The sequence below is a fragment of the Manis javanica genome, chromosome 11 (assembly GCF_040802235.1).
Source record: "Manis javanica isolate MJ-LG chromosome 11, MJ_LKY, whole genome shotgun sequence".
In the NCBI taxonomy this organism is placed as follows: domain Eukaryota; kingdom Metazoa; phylum Chordata; class Mammalia; order Pholidota; family Manidae; genus Manis; species Manis javanica.
In genome coordinates this window covers 88578332-88601150 of record NC_133166.1, presented here as the reverse complement: position 1 = coordinate 88601150, position 22819 = coordinate 88578332, and the positions used below count along the sequence as shown (strand labels likewise).

The 22819-nt window shown below is 55.4% G+C and overlaps 1 protein-coding gene across 1 annotated transcript in view; it reads right to left on the bottom strand.

The window, feature by feature from the left end:
• Window positions 1-1422: 1422 nt before the first annotated feature.
• The window catches only part of QSOX1 (quiescin sulfhydryl oxidase 1), a 35746-nt gene continuing 14349 nt past the window's right edge, over window positions 1423-22819 (bottom strand). Inside the window, exons 3-12 of the mRNA XM_017642724.3 lie at window positions 21053-21098; window positions 20427-20529; window positions 18129-18219; window positions 15946-16091; window positions 14194-14328; window positions 12081-12210; window positions 9439-9561; window positions 8782-8929; window positions 5225-5404; window positions 1423-3307 (exon numbers count right to left, since the gene is read on the bottom strand). Coding sequence (XP_017498213.3) covers window positions 2514-3307; window positions 5225-5404; window positions 8782-8929; window positions 9439-9561; window positions 12081-12210; window positions 14194-14328; window positions 15946-16091; window positions 18129-18219; window positions 20427-20529; window positions 21053-21098 — 1896 coding nt within the window. The 3' untranslated portion in view covers window positions 1423-2513. The remainder of the gene's footprint in view (window positions 3308-5224; window positions 5405-8781; window positions 8930-9438; window positions 9562-12080; window positions 12211-14193; window positions 14329-15945; window positions 16092-18128; window positions 18220-20426; window positions 20530-21052; window positions 21099-22819) is intronic.

The window sequence follows — 22819 nt, the reverse complement described above, 5'->3', positions numbered from 1 at the left end:
ACGGAAGCCCCCGCTCCCAGCTTGGCAGACTGGGTGGGGGCGGGGACCAGCTGGTGGGAGAAGCTGCTTTATTGATGGGGCTGAGAGTGCCCTGGGGAAATCAAGGTGAAAGGCAGCCCTCCTAAGGAGGAGTTCCCCCTTGTTTATCAATCAGAGGGACTCCGACAGGGCAAAAAGAGGCTTGGCTGCCAGAGGCTGCTGTGAAGAGGGGACTCACACCCTCTGCAGGGCCCTGAGGGGCCCCAAATAAGGCTCTGCCTCCTGCCTCGGGCACTGTGGGTAGGCACTCAGGGGCTGGAGGTGCCCACAGTGGCTTTTCCAGCCCAGCCCTGATTCCAAATACTTGAGCTAGGTTCTGGGAAGTACGGTCACTAGAGCTATAATGGCTTGCAGATAGAAATCCTCTGAATTTGACCATGTGTCAGGTACCAGGTAGTAGGGAGTAGGTATGTGTACCCAAGTGGCTGTGGTCTGGTGGGCACTGGCCCTAGACACCTCCTTCACCCTCTCACAGTCCAGGGCTGCCCTGCTGACAGTGTGCTGGCCTGTCAGCCCCCAAGCCAAGACCCAGTGGAGCAGGGGGAGACAGCAGACCCAGCCTGGGAGGGTGGGGAGGGTGCAGGTGGGTGACTGGAGCAGGGACAGAGAGGAAACCTGTGGAAGGATGAGAGGCCTGCAGAGAGGCCCTGGCCAGACGGCTAAGAGGTAACAGGGTGGACACAGCAAGGAGGGGAGTTGATGCCTGCCTGTGCCCCACCCTCCCCAGCCTCCCCACCCCATCTGGCCTGAGGGCTTGAGCTGGGCATCTCACCTGCTCCATCCAGTGCCAGGCCATCTGAGCAGAGTGAAGATGTCAGAGAGAAAACCCCAAATCGGATTGAGGCTCCTGCTCCCCCTTAATGAGGTTCATTATAAGTTGCTCTGATCATTGTAAACCCTGGCAGACCAGGCGGATTAGGGGCAGGCTCTCTAATCTGGCCGACTCCTCCCTGCTGGGCAGCCAGGCCAGGCCCACCCTCCCCTTGGGCAGGAAGGAGCTGAGATGCAGGACAGCTGGTTGAGGAGGGGCAGGAGGTGTAGATGAATGAAGTTGCCTTGAGCAGAACTAGAAGCATGGAGACAGGTGCTCCGGGGAGGCTGCGGGAGCAGCAGGCAGTGGATCAGGCCCCTGACGAGGCCTGTCTAGGACGTGGAGACTATGGGGGCTGGAGGCACGGGGAGCTCTGTGGGCTGTGGGGGAGGGCCCCACCACCCAGGAGGAAGAGGCTATGCCCAGGGCACCTTGTTTCCTTGCAGGCCAGGGGCCATGTGAATGGGGGAGAATCACATCTGGCTTGATCCCAGGTAAGGCTGGATTCTGCACATCCTTTCTAGACCTGGACACTAGGGCTCTGAGTAGCAAGTGAAAGAATACACAGGTGCTTGCCTTAACAAAAATAATTTATTCCATACCCTTCCCAAGCCATGGTAGGAGTGGGAATCAAGCATGTGGACAGCATCTCTGACCCTTTCACCCTCTCCCTGATGAAGGTGGGCCCTCGAGAGAGATCACACTCCCCTCGTGCCAGCACCCTCCACATTCAAAGATTAGCATATATTTTGGAGACCAAAATCAAAAGGCAAAGAACCAGCTCCAAGAGAGGCAGAGCCCAAAGGGGAGAAGCCAAAGCGTATTCGAAGCAACCATCCTTTTCCCGTGGCTTCACTCCACCTCACACAGCTAAGCCCACAGCCAAGGCACTATAGATCCCAACACCCCTCCCTAATCCTGTGCTACCCCTGATCAGATCCCACCAAGCCAGCACTCACCCCCAGCCCAGTGGCCAGCACCCACCCAGCTCTGGCCAGCACTCTTCCTGTAGCAGAGTTTTGGGGAAGGAGCCAGCCAGAGGGTCTCCTCCCACGAACCCTGACCATCCCTCACCTGGGAGACCAGCGCAACTTCCAGAAGCTTTCGGACCCCACTCTAGAGCTAAACCTGACGCAGGAGGTCTCGGGGCTGGAGGAAGGGCAGGCCAAGGAGGGCCAGAGGCAGTCCGTTCTCTGGCACCAAGGCCTCTTTGTATCCAGAAGAGAGCAGGGGGGACTGAGCCCTGGAAGGTGGGGAGGGGACTCACTCCAGCCCACCCTGGCCCAGGGGCCCTCCTCTGGGTTGGAAACCTTGGCCCCACTTTAGGGCCAAGACCAAGTGGGAGCCATTGAAGCTTCAGTGAGAATGAGGCAGGACTTCAAATGAGCTGAAAAAGAGGAATTTGCTGCTGAGAGGCTAGGGACTGAGCCTTCCAACCCATGGCCGAGGCTGCCCCGTCCCCGTGCTTCAGGTGAACCTGGACCCGCACATGTCTTTGGTGTCTATGGAACATTCCTTCCCAGCAGGCCCAAGGAGGTTCACTGGAGCAACTGGTTTTCCCACATTTCCCTGGACAAAGGAGCAAGTGGGGAGAGGAGGGGGGAGCCAGAAGAGCCCTGTGGATGGCAGCTCTCTCTCCTGCTGCCCGCCCAAGTTGGGTGGCTCAGGCTGCGGGGTGGCCAGCATGGCCCTTCAGGGCCCTCATCCTGGCCCGGAAGTAGGTGTACACAGCCAGCAGGCCCATGAAGGACAGGGAGTACAGCCCCACACAGAGGCCGATGTCCAGGTGGGAGAAGTCTCCTTCCAGCACCTGCAGCCACTGGCCTTGGCCCCGCATGGGTCCAGCCTCCAGCCCCCACTCAGGGGCACCAGCCAGCTGCTTGGAGCTGCGGCCCACTCGCCTCTGCTCCCAAGGGCCTCTGGGGAGGGTCTTCTCAGCCAGGAACTCAGGCAGCAAAATGGCTCCTGTGTCTCGCTTGACCAGGTGCTGCTGCCCTTTGGGCTGCTCCCACTTCCCCCTCTGAAGCTCTGCTGTGTGCTCAGGAGCTCCCTGGTCAGGATCCGCTCTGGCCACACCCAGGCCCGCAGGCAGCTCCTGAGCACCCGCCGCCCCAAGTCTCTCTGCTGGGACATCCAGGACAGTGGCTCCAGGGGACTGTGTCCCCGAGTTCTCCATCATCTCAGCCTTCCCAGGGCCCAGAGTGAAGTTCCCAGGCATCAACTCCAGCTCCATCAGGGCCGGGGCGGCCGCCATCCTCTGCGCATTCCTCCAGGGACCTCGCCCGGCTGAAGGAAGGTCTAGGACCACATTGCTTGGGGAGAAGTGGGTCTTGAGGAAGTTGAGGGTGTTGCTCAGGTCCCACACCGGCGAACCCTGGAGCTCACTGTGGCAGGTGGAACAGAGTTCCCGGGGCGGCCACTGCACCTTGGGGAACTGGGGGTCCTCGCTGGGGGCACCTGAGAAGAGAAGCACACACAGGCTGGCTGTGCCACACTGGGCCCACCCGGAACCCCAGACTCATTCTCCCATTCTGAATGCCAGCATCCTCATCTGCAAAAAGGGCTCACAGTGCCCTCGGAGAGGATGGGTATGAGAGGAGGCAGGTAAAAAAACCCAGCATAGGGCCTGGCCCCACGACGGCCCCATGACAGCCCCTCACTGGGTGAGGCAGGACCCCATCCGCCCACTGCAGTTTCCCAGAGCGTATAAACGGCTCCTTCCTGTCACTTCCCACATCAGCCACGGGCTCCCGGTACAGACTTCACTGCCTGAGAGAGCAAGACTCAGAACGATCGTCCCGCTGTCTGTGGTTGGTCTGCTAGTATTTATATTTTTTACGTTTTCCCAACATTTTCCAAGACATACGGTGGAGATATTTTACTTTTGTAATTAAAGGGAAATTGTTTTTTAAAACACAAGTGCACGGCACATGGTAACTGCATAGGTGCTCCCCTTTCCCCACTGCAGGCTCAGAGCAGGGGGCAGTTAGTGGGATTTCCTCCTCAGGTGGGCCCCAAGGTGTGGGTGCTGGGGTGCCTGGGGGCCTGGACAGGAAAGGACACTTGGGAGTCAGGAAGGTGCCCTGCCCGGCAGGCTGGTGAGACCCCGAGCAGAGCAGCACTGTGGGCAGAGCCCCAGAAGGCCTAACCGGCCCCTTATCCAGGGTGGCCCAGGGAATGCCAATTGTCCCATCCCTCCTGTAAGAGGCACTTCACCTGAAGGGTTTCATAGGGGGAAAAAAAAACAAGTTCCTGGCCTGAAAGCAGCAGCAAGTGATGCAAAAGTCAGAACGGTTATTTTGGGGAGGGGCAGCATGTAGATTCCAAAGATCCAATGAGAAGTGACAGTGACCGGCCTTGCAAAGTGGGCACTCGGTTTGTTCCTGCTCCTTCCTGTTACTGGTCTGGGCTGAAAGGATCCCACCAGAGAGGGCAGGGTATGGCCTTCCTTTTGGCCCCTTGGGGAGAGGAGCTGCCTCCTGGCCCTGCAGCAGCAGCTGGGCCCCAAGGGCACTGGGAGCCTGCCGAGGTCATGGGGCTGGAGGGTCAAACGCAGCATGTGGAGACAGGAGCAGGCGGGGCAGGGAGGGAAGGGGAGGGAAGAGAGACAAGCACGCGTCTTCTTTTCAAAGCCCACCAAGAGGCCCCAGGAGGCCAAGTGCCACTGCAGCACCACCCCTGCTCAGTTCTGTTCCTCCAACCTTGCCTGCCCCAGGCCTTCCTCCCCATCGTCCTTCCCCACCCTCCATCCCCCAGGGGATCTGTCAGCCCCGTGCTCTCCTCTCTCCCCACAGACAAGCCCAGGCTCCTGTACACAGATGGCTCCCTCCCCACATGCCAGCTTCAGTGTAAGGAACAGAGGACGCTGCAAATGAGGGAGACCCAGAAGCCAAGGCCTTCTCCTGTGGGAATCAGTCCCTGGTGTTTCCAGGAAGGACCTGGTCTTTCTTGTCCTGCACATTTTATCCTGAGACCCCTCCCAGCGGGTAGAAAAGCCCAGCTCTCTCCTTCCTATTGGTCTGAGTAAGAAGCCAACAGGCAGAAAGCAGAACAAGAGAGGCAGAGAGGGACCCCACAAAGAAGGGCCCTGGTGCAGGGGACAGTGAGCGATGGCATGGGCAGACCAGGGTCTCCCACGGTGAAAGCCCCACTTTCCTCATCTAGCAAATGTGTCTAAGGATACTAGCAAATGTGTCTAAGGATACTGATGTCTATCAGCAGGGCTGACAGGGCAGAGGAAAGAGAAGCCCTGGGAAACAGGTGTTACCCAGGGTAACGTGTGGCCCACCTCCTACCTCTGGTCCAAGTCTCCCAAGTTCCCCGACCTCACCCTCCCTCTGTAGGTGACTCCAGCCTTGAGGCGGCCTTCCTTACCTGCGAGGCGAGCATTGACCTTGTTGTGGCTGGACCACAACCAGAGGACAGCGCTGTTGGGACTCGCCACGCGGTGCATGGAGGCAGCAGCCATCTGCTCGAAGTGGTTAGCGCAGTCTCGGCAGCCGAAGAAGAAACGCACATAGCCCCGAATGGCCTGGAGGACCTCCTGGGCCTTGGCTACAGGGGAGAGGAGGTGCCATTCACTGGGGCCCTTTGGACTGCCTGCTCCTCAGGCTCCATGCTGTTCCCTCCACAGGGCCACCAAGGCTGCCTCTGCACAGGGGCCCTACACCCAGCCTATCTGAACAGGCCCCCGAGGCTCCCTGCACACTTGTCCATTTTCTAGGGGTACTCTAGAGTTCATGCCATTTCCTCCCAGACTCCTAAGTCCCACCACTCATCCAGGCCCTTGTCACTTACTGACACTTGCCAGCAGGACACACACGCTCTTTGAGATGTGGCTGGAGAGGCAGGCAGGGGGCCAGGGTGCCCAGTGCCAACCTCGTGCCCTGACAGTGTCCAACCTGCTTAGGGTTCACTGTTCCAACTTGCGCCCCATCATGCCTCCTCCCCTGGGCGCTACATCAGGAGCCCATCCTGATCTGGCTCTGCACATGCCTGAATTTGTTTCCTCGCCCTCCTATTCCCTCCCACTGGGCCCCCTGATTGGCATCAATACACACCTCTGAACACTCCCCACCTGCTTGCTTGGACTGACACTGGGCTCCTCTCTGAAGATACCACGGCTCCCCCAAACACCCTCTTGAACCCTTTGGTCTCCCCCACTCCATGTCCCTCATGGCTGGAGGTGGCAACCTGCTGGTGGCTACTTCCAAACTCTCTCTCCTGCCTGCTACAAACCCCCAGCCCTTAAAAAGCCCATCTCCTAGTTTCACCCTTCCATCCCTGGGCCGTTTGCACCCTGTTCTGTGTCCCACTCCCCACCACTCCCCAAGCCATCACTCGTGACAACTCCAGTTCCATACCAAGCAGGACCTGGCCTCCTGCCTCCCAGCCGCCGCAGCTCCACCTTCTCCTGCAGCCCCCCTGCCCCTGCCCTGCAGCTGCCCTGCTCTGAACAGCTTCCCACCCCTCAGCTTGGGGCTTCACTCCTCCCCACCCATCCAAGGCTTTGCTCCTGTTAGGATTTCCTTTTGTTACTGCATCATCAATTTCCTCTTTAATGTGGGATCATTCTGACTGGTAAGAACAGTTGCTATAATGAAATCCCTTCTCTGACTCCAGTTAGCCCCCTGTCCCTTCCCCATTATCTCCAAATCTTTCTTGCCCCTTATTCTCCCTTCAGCCCAATCTAACCAGGCCTTTCTTGCCACTGCTCCACTGAAGGAGCCACTGCCCGAGTGGGTCCCATCCCGCACCACCCCAGCAGCACAGGGCATCCGCCCAGCTGACTACACCCTCCTCCTTGAGGCGCTTCACTTTGGGTGCTCTTGAAACTGCAACAGCTGCTACTTCTCAGTCTCCTTTCCTGTGCCCCAGCAGAGGCCCGGATGCTGCAATATCCTGGACACGACATCTGTACCCTCTCCCCACAACTCCAGACTCAGCTATCCACGTCCGTTCACAGGTCAGTAAAGGGCAGGTACCAGTGAGTATGCCCTCCCCCGTCTGCCCCTTCCACCCTGAGCCTTCCCATCTCTCAGCTCACAGAACCGGCACCCACCGATGCTCAGGCCCACCAACCCCGGGGACCACTCCACATTCCACTTCATCCAGTGGTTCACCAAGTCCTAGCAGCTCTACCTTCAAAACACTCCCAAATCTGACCACTCCTTCCACACGCCCCCCTACCTACCACTCTAGCCTGGGCTGCCACCACCTCCCAATCAGCTACCCTGCCTCCACCCTGCCCCACCATAGTCCAGCCTCCACCCAGCAACCTTTCTAAAGCATTAACAGTTTGCATCGCTCCTCTGCTTAAAATCTCCTATAGTTTTTCATAAGGCGGAAACTGAAATCCAAACCCTTCCTCACTGGGCCTGCCGTGCCCACGGGCGCTCACCTGCTCTGCCTCCCTCACTCCCAGGCCACACCGACTTCTTTTGGCGCTGTAAACGTGCCAGACTTACTCTCTGCTGCTTGCTAGTCCTTGACCTGTGCGGTGGGCTGAACTGTGTCCCCCACAAACTCCTATGTTGAGGTCATAATCCCCAGTGCCTTAGAATGTGTATTTGGACACAGGGTCTTTAAAGAGGTCCTTAAGGTGAAATGAAGTCATTAGGGCAGGCCCTAAGCCAACATGACTGGGGTCCTCTATGAGGAAATCTGGAAACAGTCACACGCAGCAGGAAGCCCATGTGAAGACCCAGGGGGCAGACGGCCATTAACGAACCAAGGAGAGGCCTCAACAGAAACCACACCTGCTGGAGCTCTGAGCTCGGACTTCAGCCTCCAGAACTATGAGAAAACACACTTCTGTTGTTTGAGCCACGCAGTTTGTAATATTTTGTTATGGTGGCTTCAGCGAACCAATACATTCTGGAAAGCTCTCTCCAGATGTCCCACAGCTGCATCCCTCTCACCAGTCATGCATCTTTGTGGGGTCACCTCCTCCAAGAAGTCCTCCCCAGCTACCCTAGCTAAACACAGCATCCCTCCCTAGCCCCTCTCCCACACTACCCTGCTCTATCTCCTTCACAGTGTTCGTCATCATACCTGAAACATCCACTTGTATGTTTACTGTCTCCTGCCACTGGAATAATGTCCCCTTGTGGCAGGGACCTCTTGTCTTCTGGAGGAAAGGCCTGGCCCTTTAGAGATGCTGCATAAAGACTGGGTAACACTGAATGTCCACACACACAGCAGCTCCTCTAATTCATTCTGTTCTCTGTCCTTCCTAGTCAACTTCTGTGCAGCCACAGACTCTCAACTAATCTCCACTGTCCCTTCCCAGCAGTTGGGGCCATTCCTTCCCTTTCCCCACACAGCCTCTCTCCCCTTGGCCTCGGTGTCCTGCAGGGCAGCTCTCTGCCCACCTGCCTCCCAGTCACTGAAAGTAGGGATGGTCTCTCTCCCACCTTTGTAACCTCCAGGCTGATAGAACCCTGGTTCCCCAGAAAACGTGGACTGAATTGGGTGCCTGCCCTTTAGGTTGTTAGGCTGGGTGTGCGGCTATGTGGCTGGTGGACAGCAGCCTGGGGTTGGAGGAGGGAATGGAGCACGGACTGTTCAGTGGAAAACAGTAAAATTACTCCAAGTATGTGGTATCAACCACGTGGAGTGTAAAACAGACATAGTTCTTTTCTTTACAGGAGCATAGATGAATAGAAGTACAAATTTTTCACAAAAACTGAAAACAAAGAAAGCTCAGGGTTCTGAGAAAAGCCAGGCAGCAGCCTCACGGCCCCAAGCGCGTAGGCAGCTTCCTCGGGCAGGGAGCAGGACTGGGTGGCTTCTCCCCACCTTGGCTCCGTGCTGGTTGTGCATGGCCAGCTGCAGACGTGGACTCCCCAAAATACAGGCCTGCAGCAGGGAGCCAGGGAGGCAGGACAGGGCCGGCTGGAGGCACTGGGCGGCACGGGCCCCGGACTCACCTGTTTCTTGGGCACGGTCCACATTTTGCTGAGCTGCCTGCACGGTCAGGAAGTGGAAGAGGATCCACAGGGAGCAGGGGAAGCCCCGTAAGTGTGGCTCACTCCCCTGGCAGCCGACCCAGTTCACCTTCTTGGTGATCACAGCACCCTAAGGGACACAGGTAAGCCGAGTCCATATATGGAGAAGAAAGAGGATGGGACAGGGGATGAGGAAAGACACTTCCAGGAGACTCAAAGGTTAGCACACAGCCCTAAGACAAATGAGGTTCCTTTCTCAGTCCGTCACCGTCAAAGTGGCATCTCCCTTCCCCTGGCTGCACCCATCAAAGCAGCAGCAGGTCTGAAAACCCAGGGAGCTGATATAGTTACATTCTTACTCTAGCTTTCACTTCCCCATCGGCGACTGGTCTCTGAGGTCCCCTCAAGTTTTTACATCCTACAAATTTGGGGCTGTGTACCTCTGTGGCTGCAGCGGCCCACCTTTGCAAACAGGGGCCTGAATGAACAGGGGCCTAGAGCAAAGCACTGAGAAGCACGATGTGCTTTAGAGGTTAAATCACGGACTTACTCCTGAACTGGGGAGGGAGTTGGACGTCACATGGCCAAACCCTTCCACTCCCGTCAGTACTGAGAACAGCAAGATCTCCCCAGGCCCACCTCCTTCCTGCTGTCCAGGGCAGTTTTGAAGAAACCGTAGGGAATTTTCTTTTTCTGCTGCTTGCTGAGCCAGTTATTCATGGAGCGCAGGAAGTTCTGGACCAACGGCCTGCCAGGGAAGTACTATGGGGAGGAACAGGCAGAAGTTGAAGAGTGAAAAGCAATTCCCCTTGGAAGTCCACTGTCCAGAGAGAGTGGGGAGCCAGGCAGAAGTGGGCCAAGATGGTTTTGGGGAATGTTCCAAAATCACCAGAAAACATTCTTCAAATGTGGGTTCCTCGCTACCTTTGCTCTGGGGCACCTGGTGAGGTGTAAGTAAGGGGTGGCAAGAGGATTGCAGGCTCTAAGTTAGGCTGGGACCTTAAGGCCCCGGTCCTGACCACACACTGCCACCAGGAGGAAGGCTGAGCACCTGTGTCATTTCCCAGGGCTGCCAGGAACCCTGGCCACATGGTCCTCTCTTCAGATGTCTTTTGATAGAGCAGCTGACTTGTTGACTAACTGACCAGCTGGGGCAGCCTGCAAATGGCCTCTCATTTTTATTCTGTGGGCTGACAATGGGGACAAGGCAGCACAGGAGCTTACAGGCAAGATCCAAATCTTGATGGTAACTCTCGATAGTCTCTGAGGAACATGAAAAGCTACTCTGACAATAAGTGAGCTCAAATCTGATTAGTATCAGCACTTTAAAACCACGAGGACTCCAGGGAGGAGGACAGATATCTGTGTGTGTGCACGTGTGTGCATGCACAGACCCCCGGGGTGGGGGCGGGACGGGGGGGGGGAGGGGCAGCAGAGCAGGTCAGATAAAACCGCGGGAGAGGCGTGGCGGGAAGACAATGATTTCGAGAAACTTGCGGAGGAAAAAGAGCAAAGGAGAACATCTGAAAGAAGGGTGCTGGAGACAGGAAGGATCACTCCACAGAAAGCCTGCCCATGAGCCTCTGAGAAAGCCATGACATATTCTCATCGCCCCTCCAGGACTGGACTCTGTCCCCCAGAAGGAGAAGTGGCTGGAAAGAATCTTGTGCTTTAACCCGCTCCCCTTTGGTCAGCTCATGTGGCCTCTGGGTTCTCAGCACAAGTTTATGGCTGTAAGTCACCACTTCCCACTGGCCTTCGCCATCATCCTAACTCAGAGCCTTCCACCTTCTGAGGCCAAGGTGTCAGGAGGGTGAATCAGGGGGCTCTGCACTACAGGCAGTGACCCTGCAGCAGCGGGGAAATCCTGGTGACCATACGCCCCCCAGTGGCCAGTCCTGCCAACTGCTTCCCAGAGGAGAGCAGGACGATCCTGGCCAGGGCAGGTGTGCCCACTGTCTGGGCGTACCCACAGCTGACGGTTCCCCACGGCCCCTTGCTCAGTGAGCCCTACTGCCCTTCTTTGAGTGCACCACACAGGTAGTGGGTGAATGCAGGCATTAGACAAGACGTGGGTGCAAACCTCCGCTCAGCCACTCACTCGCTGAAGGACCTGGGACCAGGGGTCTTACCCCTCAGAGCCTTCTTTTCTTCTTTATATGACAGGACAGTGCTAGTACCCACCCCCTGGAGTTTGTTATGAGAAATATAAATAAGCTGATACAAAGAACACTGCAGAATCTGGCACCCTGTCAGAGGTCAAGAAATGGTAGCTTCTCCTATTATCACCACTGAGGGAGAAGCTACTCAAGGGTAGGGCCAGGATGCTGCTGTCTCCAGGGAATATGCAGCAGAGCTCAACAGGGGCCCTCCAAGCCCATGCCCCGGGGCCCTCTGCTCCAACTCTGTGTCTGGCTCCCATCTGACCTATGCCCCGAAGCAGCTCTGTCCTTTCTGAGGGCCCTGGCCTCTGGCTGGAAGGCCAAACTCAATTCTCAGACTCAATTCCAGCCCCTGCGGAGGGCAGAGCTCAGCAGGCACCACTGAGAGGGTGCCTAGTGGCCTGGCAGGCCAGGACTGGGCGCAGTGGAAAAGAGGGACAAGACCAGGGCAGCGGGGTTTCGGGGCCCAGCTGCCCACAGACCTGCACTGCGGACGGGCTCAGACCTGGCACCCAGGGCTGCAGGCAGCTGAGTCAGCAGGCAGGCTCTCAGGGGGACCGAGCCCACATCTGACTCAGCAGTCTTCAGTGTGTAGGAGCAACACTTCACAGAGTAGCTGCTTTGGCTGGAAACTACAAAGGCATAAGGAAGCCATGGCTGTGGCCAGGGACCTGGGCCAGGCTCCGGGCAGTATTTGGGAGGGAAGACAAGAGACGCAGAAACGCCTTCTTCCCTTCACTGTGGCTCCTGCCTTCCCACTGACCACGGCAGGAAGAGGCCACACTCTAGGATCACACTGAGGTGGAGGACCGTGGCTGCCGGAGCCAAAGGCACTGGGTGAGCTGGCATATCTCTGAGCACCCGACCCCTGCACGGGGAGGGGCAGGGAAGGGGTAGGTGGATGCCTCTGGTGGCATGGGGCTGGGGTGGGGTACAGTTAGACTGCAGGGAGGCAGCCTGTGTTAGACTGGGCAGCTGTGGGTCCAGATGCCCGGCCCCATCAAGAGCTCCTGGAGGTGGGCCAGCTGGTGGGCAGGCTGGCACAGAGCCTGCTTGCAGGGGAAGCACACTGATCCTGTGCAGGGCTACATGACCACGGGAGGTCAGGGATCTGCTCACCTGGGCCAGCACTGCCATAAATTTTTTCAGGGCCACCAAGCGCTGCCCCTCAAGGATGGAGAACTTGCCCACTTCCACCCGTAAGATGTAGTGCAGTGCAGATTCCAGGTCAGCCATGTAGATCTTGGAGCTGAGGACCCGGGGGAGGCAGAGAGAGAAAGGGGTATGAACCGTGGGACAGTGGGGAGCAGCCAGGGCTAAAGGGAGAGAAGAGGAGGGCCACTGCCAATGGCCACAGAGTCCTCTAAGTTAGCGCCTGGCTCTGCCAGTCACAAGCTGTGTGACCTTGTGTATATTACTGAACTTCTCTGAGCCTCAAGTCCTCATCTGTAAGATGGAGATGATAATAAGTTGCTCACAGGTAGGGTGCTGAGAGGACTAAATCAAAGCACAAATGCACACCCCTCAGCAGCTCCTGGTGCAGAGTAGGGGTTCCCCCTGCAGACCCAGGGCCAGCCCCTCCCTGACTCACTAAAGGGGTTTTAATCAGGCCACTAGTGGAAGGCTAAGTATCATTCTCTGTTCTGAACCAAGACCTCCAGGGACAAAGAGACCAAGGAATACACCCATATAATGTGGTTTTGGGAAAGCTGTGCCCTCTTCAAAAGACAAAGGGTTTGGCTGCCCACCAAGGCTGGGGCTGGGGGCAGGAGGGCCGGCCGTGTGTGTGCTTATTTTGGGGGCTGATGTCTTCACAGCTGCCAGGCCGCAGGCGTCAGGCAGGGCTCCGACTCACACTCCCTGGGCTGTCCCCCAGCCCAGGGGAAGGGCTGCAGGCTCCAAGCTGGCTGCTCCACTGGTGCCCACCGAGCACACATGGGGCCGAGGCTCAGGGCCCCAACAGGAAGGGCTCCTCGCGGGTCAGCTGCTCCTCCACCCCTGCCTAATGGGACCCAGCCTCTGGCCCCAGCTCCGCAGTGGCCCCTCGATCTGACGCTCTCAGGGTCTTGGTGACTGCCCCTGTAACATGAACATCTCTCCTGCCCCACCGATCTCCTGAGGGTCAGTCAAGGGAGTGAGCGCTGGCTCAAGGCCAAGTCCTTTCTCTGGGCTCCACTTAGAGTTCCTGCACCTTAGTTTACCTCTTCATTCTTGTGTTCTGCCTCAAGAAGTGGCCCCATGACTGGGGAGATAATGTATGGAAGGTGCCCAGGGGAGTTTGGACTGTAAGGCCCGTAAGTGTCTGCTATTATAATAGCTTGAATTATTTCAATAAGCATTGCTTGAGCGATCATAATGGCCATTTCCACCTCTTAGTCTCTCTTTCCTTCTCCCCTGCTCTACTAGAAATCAGCTCCATTGGCACTCTCCCCCCTTCACGTCCCTCAAGCTAGGAGGCCGAATCCTCCTGGAAACGAGGTGGCCTTCCCCCCAGTTCTCTGGTGCAGCCCCCTCATGCCTTCCTGATACAGCACTGAGCTCCCAGGCCAGCCAGTCCACCTGGCATGCCACTTTGTGCCAGCGCTTCAAGTTTATGGGCTGTCTCCCTGCCTGACAAGCAGGAATTCTACCCCAAGAGCAGCTTTCTCATGCTCACAAACTAAGCACAAAGATGCAGGCTGCCTCAAAAAGTCATGAGCTCCCCAACACCAGAGGCACTCAAGTGGGGTCGGTGCCTTTCCTGAAGGGATGCTGTGATATGATTGTAAACTCTGTGCAGGCAGGGACTACATGTCTGCACATCTGTCTGTGACATCGCCTAACACAGAGCACCTCAGGGGTGCCTGCTGGGTGGAGAGCTGGTTTGGACGCTGCACACTGGCCTTCCAAGCTGACTCTGCTTGTTTCTGAACAGAGTTAATATTACGGAATGTGGGCACTGGGGAGTATTCCCTCCACTGAGAACCATACAAGTGAATGCTGCTTGGCATTCCCTGAAGCTGGCAGACCATAGTGGCTGCAGGCGACTGCTGCTCCCCACCATCTGAGACTCTCCTGTGCATGGCCCCAGCTGGGGTACCCAAAGGCCAAGGCCAGCCCTAGGGGCTCTCGGATTGGAATGGCACGTGCTGAGCTCATGACAGGGAACCAAGTGTGGTCTGAGACTATGGGTCACGGTCAGAGGAAAGGGTGGGGCAAGGGAGGGGTTGAGGAGAGCGAGGCATGGCCCTACCGATCTGCAACCTTCCACACAGTAGGAGCAATCGTGTTGGCCGTGGTTGGTGCAGGCGTGGTGGGGACAGCCTTCCTGGCGACCCCGGAGAGCCTCTGCAGGTAATCCGTGTAGAAGGACCTGGATTCCACAAGCCTGGAGGGCAGAGGACCACAGAGGAGAGGCAGTGAGTAAGGAGAAACCAAGTCCCGGAGCTAACTCACGTCAGGAGGGGAAGGAGGTGGCTCATTTGACAGAAATGTTTACTAAGAAGTATCTGAACTTGGTTTGTTCTAATCCTCAGTGAGGTCAATCGGGCTGCCCAGGCCTCACGTTAGCCTTCTGTCCACCAGGGAGAGCCTCCCTGGCAGCAGTCAGATGTTAGCTCCTATCTGGAAAGGCAGCGGGGCCCGAGGATTCCTCACCCTGCCTCGGACAGGCTGTGGACAGAGCATCGTGAAGAGTAGGTGGGCCCTCCGGGGACAGGGCTGACCGTGCCCATGGATGGGACGGCTGGTTTGACCACCTTCCCCAGAGATCCCAGCTGCCATGCGGGCTGACCTCAGGGAAGCTGCCCTGCTCTGAGGTACCAGAGGCCATGTTACTCTCCAAAGAAATGAAGGTGTTTGATAAGTGATTTAAAAAACTAGAGAGCAACAGCAGAAAAGCCACTAAAATTCTCAAATCCTTTTGTAATCCTTTCCATTTCTCTCTTGTAATAGGGAGGAGAGACCTTCTCCAGGGCAGGAGACATCTCCCAGTGGGGCCGCTCGGCAGGAGGGGCGGGAGGGCCAGCGGCAGTGAGGTGACACCCCAGGGGAGCTGGCACCAGGGCACTGCTTTCCACCCCAATGTTTATCGATGAGCAGGTGGCTGGGAAGCACATCTTGGAGTCGTCACAAACAATTTTCCCCTCCACTAGCTCCAAGCTAGGAAACAATGCCTCCACTCCCCGCCAGGACTGGCACTTTCTGCCCCTCCCTGTCCCCCTGCAGCCATCATGCCTTCCTCCCTGGCACAGTTCCTGACAGGCCTGGCCTGGTGCTGCTTGGTGACTGGGGCCGGGCGAGGGCAAGTGGCCGCCCTGCCTGGCCTCTGTGCGGGATGGCACTGATGGCCCTGAGAAGCGGCTCACTGGGCAGCTCAGGCAGGGGTCATCGCTCTGGCCCTTGAGCTCCTGCCTGCAGGGCCAGGCTGACATCAATCATCCGCCCAGGGAGGGCACCAAGGCGCCATCTGGCGCCATTTAATGGGCCATTCAGCAGGGGAGCCTGACAGAGGGGCTGCGGCTGGCCTGATTGTTTTCTCTTGGCATTTTGGAACTGGCTATTGTCTAGCTCCTAATGAACTTTTCTGCAATTAGAAAACCAAAGGGAGGGAGGGTCAGGCATATCTGAGCGCTTGCCAGGCATGCAGCCTGCCAACGAATGAGTCTGTCTGTGAGCAGAGGAGGATGGGGAATGGGGCCAGGGCTCAGTGGCGATGGTGCTGAAGCACTGGAGCTGGCTGCCCCGGGAACCAGGGACAGGGCTCCTGAGCTGGGAGCTGGGGAAAATGCCCTGGGCCCTGTCCCTTGATGGGAGAGGCACTGTCCATCTCCATAGGCAGACACCTGCTTCTGCATGGGGATAGACCTTGCCTGCCCTCATACTCAAAAGAAGACTCACAGGAGAAAGAACCCGTCATCCCCTGTGAAAGGCTGGCAGCCTCTTCAGGCAGGAAGAAAGGATGAGCCCAGAGAGGGAGGAGAGGGGACAGAAGGACTGCACTCACACAGGGACTCGCGTGACAGAGCCATTCTGAGACAGCAGGTAGCAAGACGGGAAGCTGGTGACGCCAAACTTGCTCACCACGTCGCTCTCCGTGTTCAGGACCCTGCGCACCACTATGCCTTGGTACTGGGACAGGTCCAGAATCACCTGCAGGGACGGTCAGACATCTGCGGGCAAGCCCCTGGGCAGAGGGAGCCCTGAGCAGGCACCATCCAGACCCTAAATCTTTCACAACAGACAGTTGTGATGAGTGAGTCTCATGCCACCAACCATGTCCATCCCATGGGGACAAGAGCAAAACAGTGCCCAAGAGGAGGGGCCTTGGAACTCTGCAGACCACACATGCTGCATTTTCTAGAACTGTCCCCCAATTTAATATAATTTTCTTTCCAATGAAAGCAATCTGTTAAAGGCATAATAAAACGTGGTTTCATTTTTATACGTATGTTTACAAGGCTTTCTATCTATATTCCCAATCAGAAAATCATACTTAGACATGACGATTTTATTTTTAGAAAGAAGAGGAAAAATACTATTAGCTAATATTTACTTAGTACATTTTGTGGGCTGTGTATCAACTGCTTCGTTTAATTTTCAAAATTAAATTGGAACTATTATTAGGAGTTCACTACCGGGTGAGGTGGTGCAGTACACTATGGCTGCCTGGGTTTGAATCCTGGCTCCACGGGCCTTAACTTCTCCGAGTCAACTTCTTTACTTGCAAAATTATAATAATAACAGTAATTCCAACCTCAGAGGGTAGTTAAGAGGGTTGAATGGGTTAATTTTATAGAAGTGGTTGTAACCATGACTAGCACATAGCAGGTACATACTCATTAAAAAAAAAAACTCCTACTATAGATGAAAAAAGAGGTTTAGAAAAGAAATCATGTGCCCAGACCACACAGTTAGCAAGTGCCCGAGCTGGACTACAAATACCAGTTCATTCTGACTCCAGAGTCAAGGCTCCCGGCCACTGTGCCCTCCTGCCCCTCAAACTAACCATCCCCAAGCACCTCTGCATGGACGTGGGGCCCTGGCACCTGCTGACTCAGGGGCAGGGGAGCAAGGGGAGGTGCTGGAAGAGGACCTGAGCCCAGTGAACATTTAACAGCCACTTCTATGTGACAGGTGCTGCCCCAGGCTTGGACTGGGCCCCAGAAGCGTCAGGCACTCCTACCCAGCACCCCCATGCTTCCCCTCTCAGAGCTGAGAGGCAGGAGGCAGCGCAGAGCTCTTGCCTGATGAGCCTGGGGAGGAACACCACCCAGAGCCCCCAGCGGCGTTTAATCCTGTCCCCACCCTCATGTCTCCTCTATCTCCCTGCACCGCCTCCTCACATGCTGGCCTGTCCCACCTTTGCATCGGGGAGAAGCCCAAAAGTGGTCTGGAGAAGAAGTCTCTGAGCCAACAGTAGAATGGACAGCCCTCTGCGTGAGGCTTGGGGGATGGGCCTTTTTAAATGACCTAGTCTGATCATGGTGCCAGCTGTGCCAGCTGCTGATCCTGGCCCTTTACCTAAACCGCCTCATTAGACCTTCCCAACAACGCTCTGAGAAAGGTAATTATCATGGCTTTATAGACAGAGGGCAGAGGCTGAGCAAAGTTGAGGGGCTTGATCATGGACGTGTAATGCAGGTGACGGAGTGGCAATTCAGTCCTACCTGGTTCTTCTATCTGCTTCACCTACTAAGGGGCCCCATCTCATCAGGAGGGACTGGATGGTCTTTGGTGTTCCGCTCCCCATCTCCCCGATTTTTTATCCAATCTTCAGGAGTGGGGGAGTGTGGAGACAACATGCGCTTCGGATGCAGACAGATCTGGTTCATAGCCCTGCTCTACCAATTCACTGGCTGTGTGATCTTCCACATATTATTTGATCATCTTCATTTATTGTGAAGATGAGCAATACTGTGTGTCAGCAAACTAGGCCAATGCTCGTTAGACAGCAAGTGTTATATTTAGTTTCAATGAGGAAGGTAAGAGACATTTAAAGTTTTAAAACAGAAAAGGACCAGTGCGACACTTCCCATTTCTCCCAGCAGGGGTCAGGCCAGTGCTGAGCTAAGATGTGCACAGAGCTGAGACCTGAGAATTTGCAGGACTTGGCTGGCTCTCAAACTCCCTGGGCTCTCTCTCCCAAAGGCTACCCAGGAGCTGCGGGGCGCCCTGAGGGCAGCTCACCTCTCTACCCACGTAGGAGCCTTCTTTTTCAAAGATCAAGGCCAGGTACTCTTCATTGTTTCTTGCAAAGAATTCATCAATCTCCTCCAGCCTGCAAGAGACAATGCTGGCAGTCACTCTCCACAGCTGGTGGGAATAAAGCAAAACTGCTGAGGACATTAGATGTGGCTGCCACAGAACTGCAAGTACAGCCATGCAGATCCTGCCTCTGTTGCAACACAAGGCTTCCTGGACATCTCCTCCTGCCAACCCCTCAGTGGGAGCAATCCATACCCTTAGTCTCAAAGGATGCTGCTTCTGCTACCTAACCCTGGTTTTTCATCCCACCCACCTTGTTGATTTTTTTCCATTCTGTCTCTCTCCAGAGTCAAGAAGGTGTGGGATGCTTTGAGACCAGCTGTCTATGCTCTGGGTATGACCCAAGCTTAGTGAGTATGGTTTTACTGGTCCTCTAAGAGACTTACACTTAGTACCCATCAGATACAAGCCTTGATCTGTGGCAAGTCACCACCAACTGGGAGATTTTCTTTTGCTCTCCTGGAGAGGTCATAAAAAAGGAATTTAAGAATCACAAAGTCCTGCATGCAGGAGATCTTAGAAGATATCCAATCCAATCTCCTTCCTTTAAGGTGAAGGAACTGAGGTACAGAATAAAGGTGGAAATTAATAAAGCAAATTTTACTATCCCCCCAAATTAGAGAATTAAGCTAAATTGTTACAAAAACTCAAAATTTCAACAGAAAATAACTGCATGATACAAAAATGATTTGTTCCCTTATTCCAGTTAAAAGCAGAACATCATCACACGTGCCTAAGAGGCTATGAGGGAGAAGGCATTAGGAGACTGTATCTTCTTTTTATCCCCAACCTGATGAGCTATTTCCCTCTACTGGATCCAGTAACATGGCAATGATCACCTCCAAATAAAAAGAAGGAATACTGGGGCCAATGCTGAAGCCCAGCCCAGTGACATGTACAAATGGATATGCTGGCGGTGTGGGGGCCAGGGTGCAACCCCAGTGGGCAGATAAAGATGTGTTGCAGATACCAACAGCCTCTGGGGAGGCATCAGAGGCCCTCTTGGACTACTTCACCAGACCTGCCCTAGGCTGGCAAAAGATCAAGTCCTATCTGGCAGCCAGCACGCCACTCCCCTGCACCCCGGACTCCTGGAGGAGGCTGCTCACTGCTCACGGCAGATCTCTGCCTCCTGCCTAAGCCCTGTGGGAGGATCACTTGGACAGAGATGGGCAGGTTTACCTGACTCATTGCTCTTGAGATCCCCTGGGGCTGAAATGCACCCTGAGGGATGCGTGTGTGTAAGAAAGAGACAGAGAAATGCTCAGTGGGAAACGGACAGAAGAAATAAGGGTACAGGTCGGCGTGGGTGTTTCCCAGAGAGTTGTGGAATACCGAACCACACCAAAGCTATGTGAGGGGTCCCGGGTCTCTGGGAGCCCCTCTGGGAGGGTGGGGATTGGGAGAGATGATAAAAGAGTCATTGCGAGTTGGATTCAACCCCAACTGGCACTTGGAAACACAGTCGCTCAGCAGGACTATGCTTTCAAGGACACCACTGCACAAGCTCAGAGGGCCGCACACACCGTGCCTGCTTCGTGAGCCTTCTCAGCACCTGGAACCCTCAATGTACTCTAAGGCTGGCCCTCGAGCAGGCCTTACTGGTGCCTAGATTTATTCCTTCTTGGCCAGAGTCCCTGAGATGGGCTTTATCCTATCCTGAGTTTCCATCAGGAAGTGTGGGACCTAGTGTTTTCAGTTTCCCCGTCTCCCTCTGTGGGAGAGTTGGGGCAAGACGCCATGTATCTGTATCTCATTTTCCTAGAAAAGAGGCAATCCTGGAAGCCTGCTTGGCAGGTGGCTATAGGTCACCAGCCACTGTGCCTTGTGCTCTGCAGCACAGGGAGCAGAGTCACAGCCACTGCTCAGAGAAACCACTACCTTCATTTCGGAGAGACAGGGCTTTCCTCCTCTCAGTCCCCCAACCCTTGCCCTGCCTCCAAAGGGTATGTGACCTCCCTGAGGTTCTGAAGGCTGTGAGTCTGTGCATTTAAGGCTGTGAGATGCAGCAGTGGGGATGACATGGCAACCCCCCACCCCATCTTCTCCCTCCCACCCGGTGGGATGGGCCTTGGCACCTGTCAGCCCCGGGAAGGCAAGGCTCCTTGGTTAGGACCTCCAGCCACTCCACAGCAGGCACTGAGGCGTCTGCCCTGCAGCCCCCACCAGCCTCTTACCCTTGGGCCTGTGATCCTGGCCCACGCTTCCCAGCCGCCATACCTGACAGGGTCCAGTGGGGGACAGGCAGGGGGCCATGTGTCGGTATGGGACTCCAGAGCGTCAATGAGCCTCTCCCGCAGCGTCTGCACATTAGCACCTGCCACTGCAAATGAAGATGGACAGGGTGGAGGGCATGAGGGGAAAAGGAGGGCAGGCCCCCATGCCCTGGTCAGCTTCCCTCACAGGAGCTAGGGCCCGGGCACGAGCCAGTCCTGAAAGAGGCGGCAGGTGGCAGTCCCCTGGGGGAGGGGTGGGGGCTGCCCCTGAGGCCCCAAGTCACACCAGGAGCCCCTCCCTTAGACGGCAGGAGAGAATCCCTCAGACCTGAGGGCTTTCCCAGGGCACTGCCTGGTCTGCCCCTGTGGATGCCACCTCCATTTTGACACAGGGGCTATTCTGGAGCCTTGGAGACCCGCCCTGCTCCTCAGGACCCTGGGTGGGCACGGAAGGGCTCCTCAGCCTCGGCTTCAGGGCTGGCTGGGAACGACGTGGTTGGGAAAACATAAATTTGTCTCACTTGGGGAACTCCTCACCTCATAGACCCAGAAGAAACCCGGAAAAAAGGGAGAGAGGAGGCAGAGGAGACACTGACACCGCCAACAGGGCCGGCGAGCCAGGACACCCACCTGACATAGTTGTTCCCGAGCCATCCTTGGAAAAGGCGTTAAAGAACTGGAAGCAAACACACAGGCAAAAGGTCAGCGACACGGGGCTAAGAACACAACACTGGAGCCGGGAGGACCTGCAGTTAAGGCCCAGCTACTTGGGGGGGTGACCCTGGGCAAATCACTCAACTTTTCTGAGCCCCCGTTTCTTCTTCTGTCAAATGAGAGCAGGGAGGAGCTGGACACTGATCCATTCCTGGTGCTCTCGACCGACTCCCTACCCCCAGCAGCTGGAAGCACCAGGGCAAGCTGCAGGCAGCTGCTCATGCATTTACTAGCGGTGGACTGTCTGTAAATCACCAGGCCCTCTCACATAATGGCTGGGAAATATTTACTGCAGGAATGAATGATGCAGACCCAACTGGAAAAGTCAAGTCAAGTCACTTCAAACATCCCTGGAAAACGTCAGCCGCCCTCTGAGGCAATCTGTCCTTGCTCCTTCTGTCGGAAGAAGGGCTCAGAGGCGGGTGTCCTGGGCACTGAGAACTCCCAGCCTGGCGTGGCCGACACTGCACGAAGGGCAGGCTCTCCAGGTCAGGCCCTACAAAGATGGGCCCAAGCCCTTGAAGAAACAAGTCTATTACAGGCCAATTTATATCATCGTTTTGTCCCAGGGCATCCAGGCCCAGTCTGTCACATCCTTAGGAGAAGGGACAGAAAGAAGAGAGGACAACACCCCCGAATCTGAGCTTCTGCCTAAGTGGTGACTGAGCTACCAGAGCTCCTGGGCTCAGGAGAGGACAGAGTTCAGCTGTCCTGACAGACAGACACTTAACTGCCTGGGAACGAGCCTGAAGGCTGGGAAGAGGACTCTTCCTGAGGTCCCAACCTCAGGTCCACTTGTGGCTACCTTGGGACTCTGCCCCCAACAGCAGGACCGCTTGGCCTTACCCTAAGCTGGTGGTTGAGTGCAGGCCCTGCGTCTACAAGACCTGGGTTCAGGGCTGGCTCTGCTACATTCTTGCTGTGTGACCCTGGGCAATCTACTAACCTCTATGAACTTTCTCATCTTGAAGATGAGGATGACACCATCTACCTTGAAGAATTGCTGTGAGGATTCAAACACAATACATCTAAAGTGCTTACTTAGCACTGAACCTGGTACATAGAGTAAGGAGCCAATAAATGATAAATGCATCACCATCACCATCCCCTTCCCTGAGCCTACCTTTTAACCACTAGGAAACATTCACCAGCTATTTGTTTGTTCCAGTCATTTGTAGGCAGAAAAATAAAATCCAGAGGTCCCCTGTACCCGTTCTCCCAGATGATCACAGATGCAGAGAAGCCGCCCATTTCTCCCTACCGGCAACCTTCTCCTCCTCCCACTGACCTCATCCGGACCCTAACAGACGACAACTGCTTTATTCTCTCTCTTTTTAGAGCACTAATATAAATTTTTATTCTGGAAGAAAACCATCCACTATATACATACCATATATATTTATAGTAGTGTTCCTTGAAATTATTGAACAAATTTTGAAAATAAAATTATATGTTCCCTTAATACTTGTAAAAATGATCACAAATTTCCTGGATTGGAACATGAGGTAAGTAAATAAAGCATGTTAAGGCATTGATGGACCAACATCATTTCTCAGAAACAAAATTCTAAACACTCCTCTTGGGGTCTGGTTTGCTTGCAAATAATAGCCAGGAGGACAATCGTCACAGCTGCGGTTATTCATGGCAATGGTGTCCTTGTCCATGCACAGACAGACAGACTAA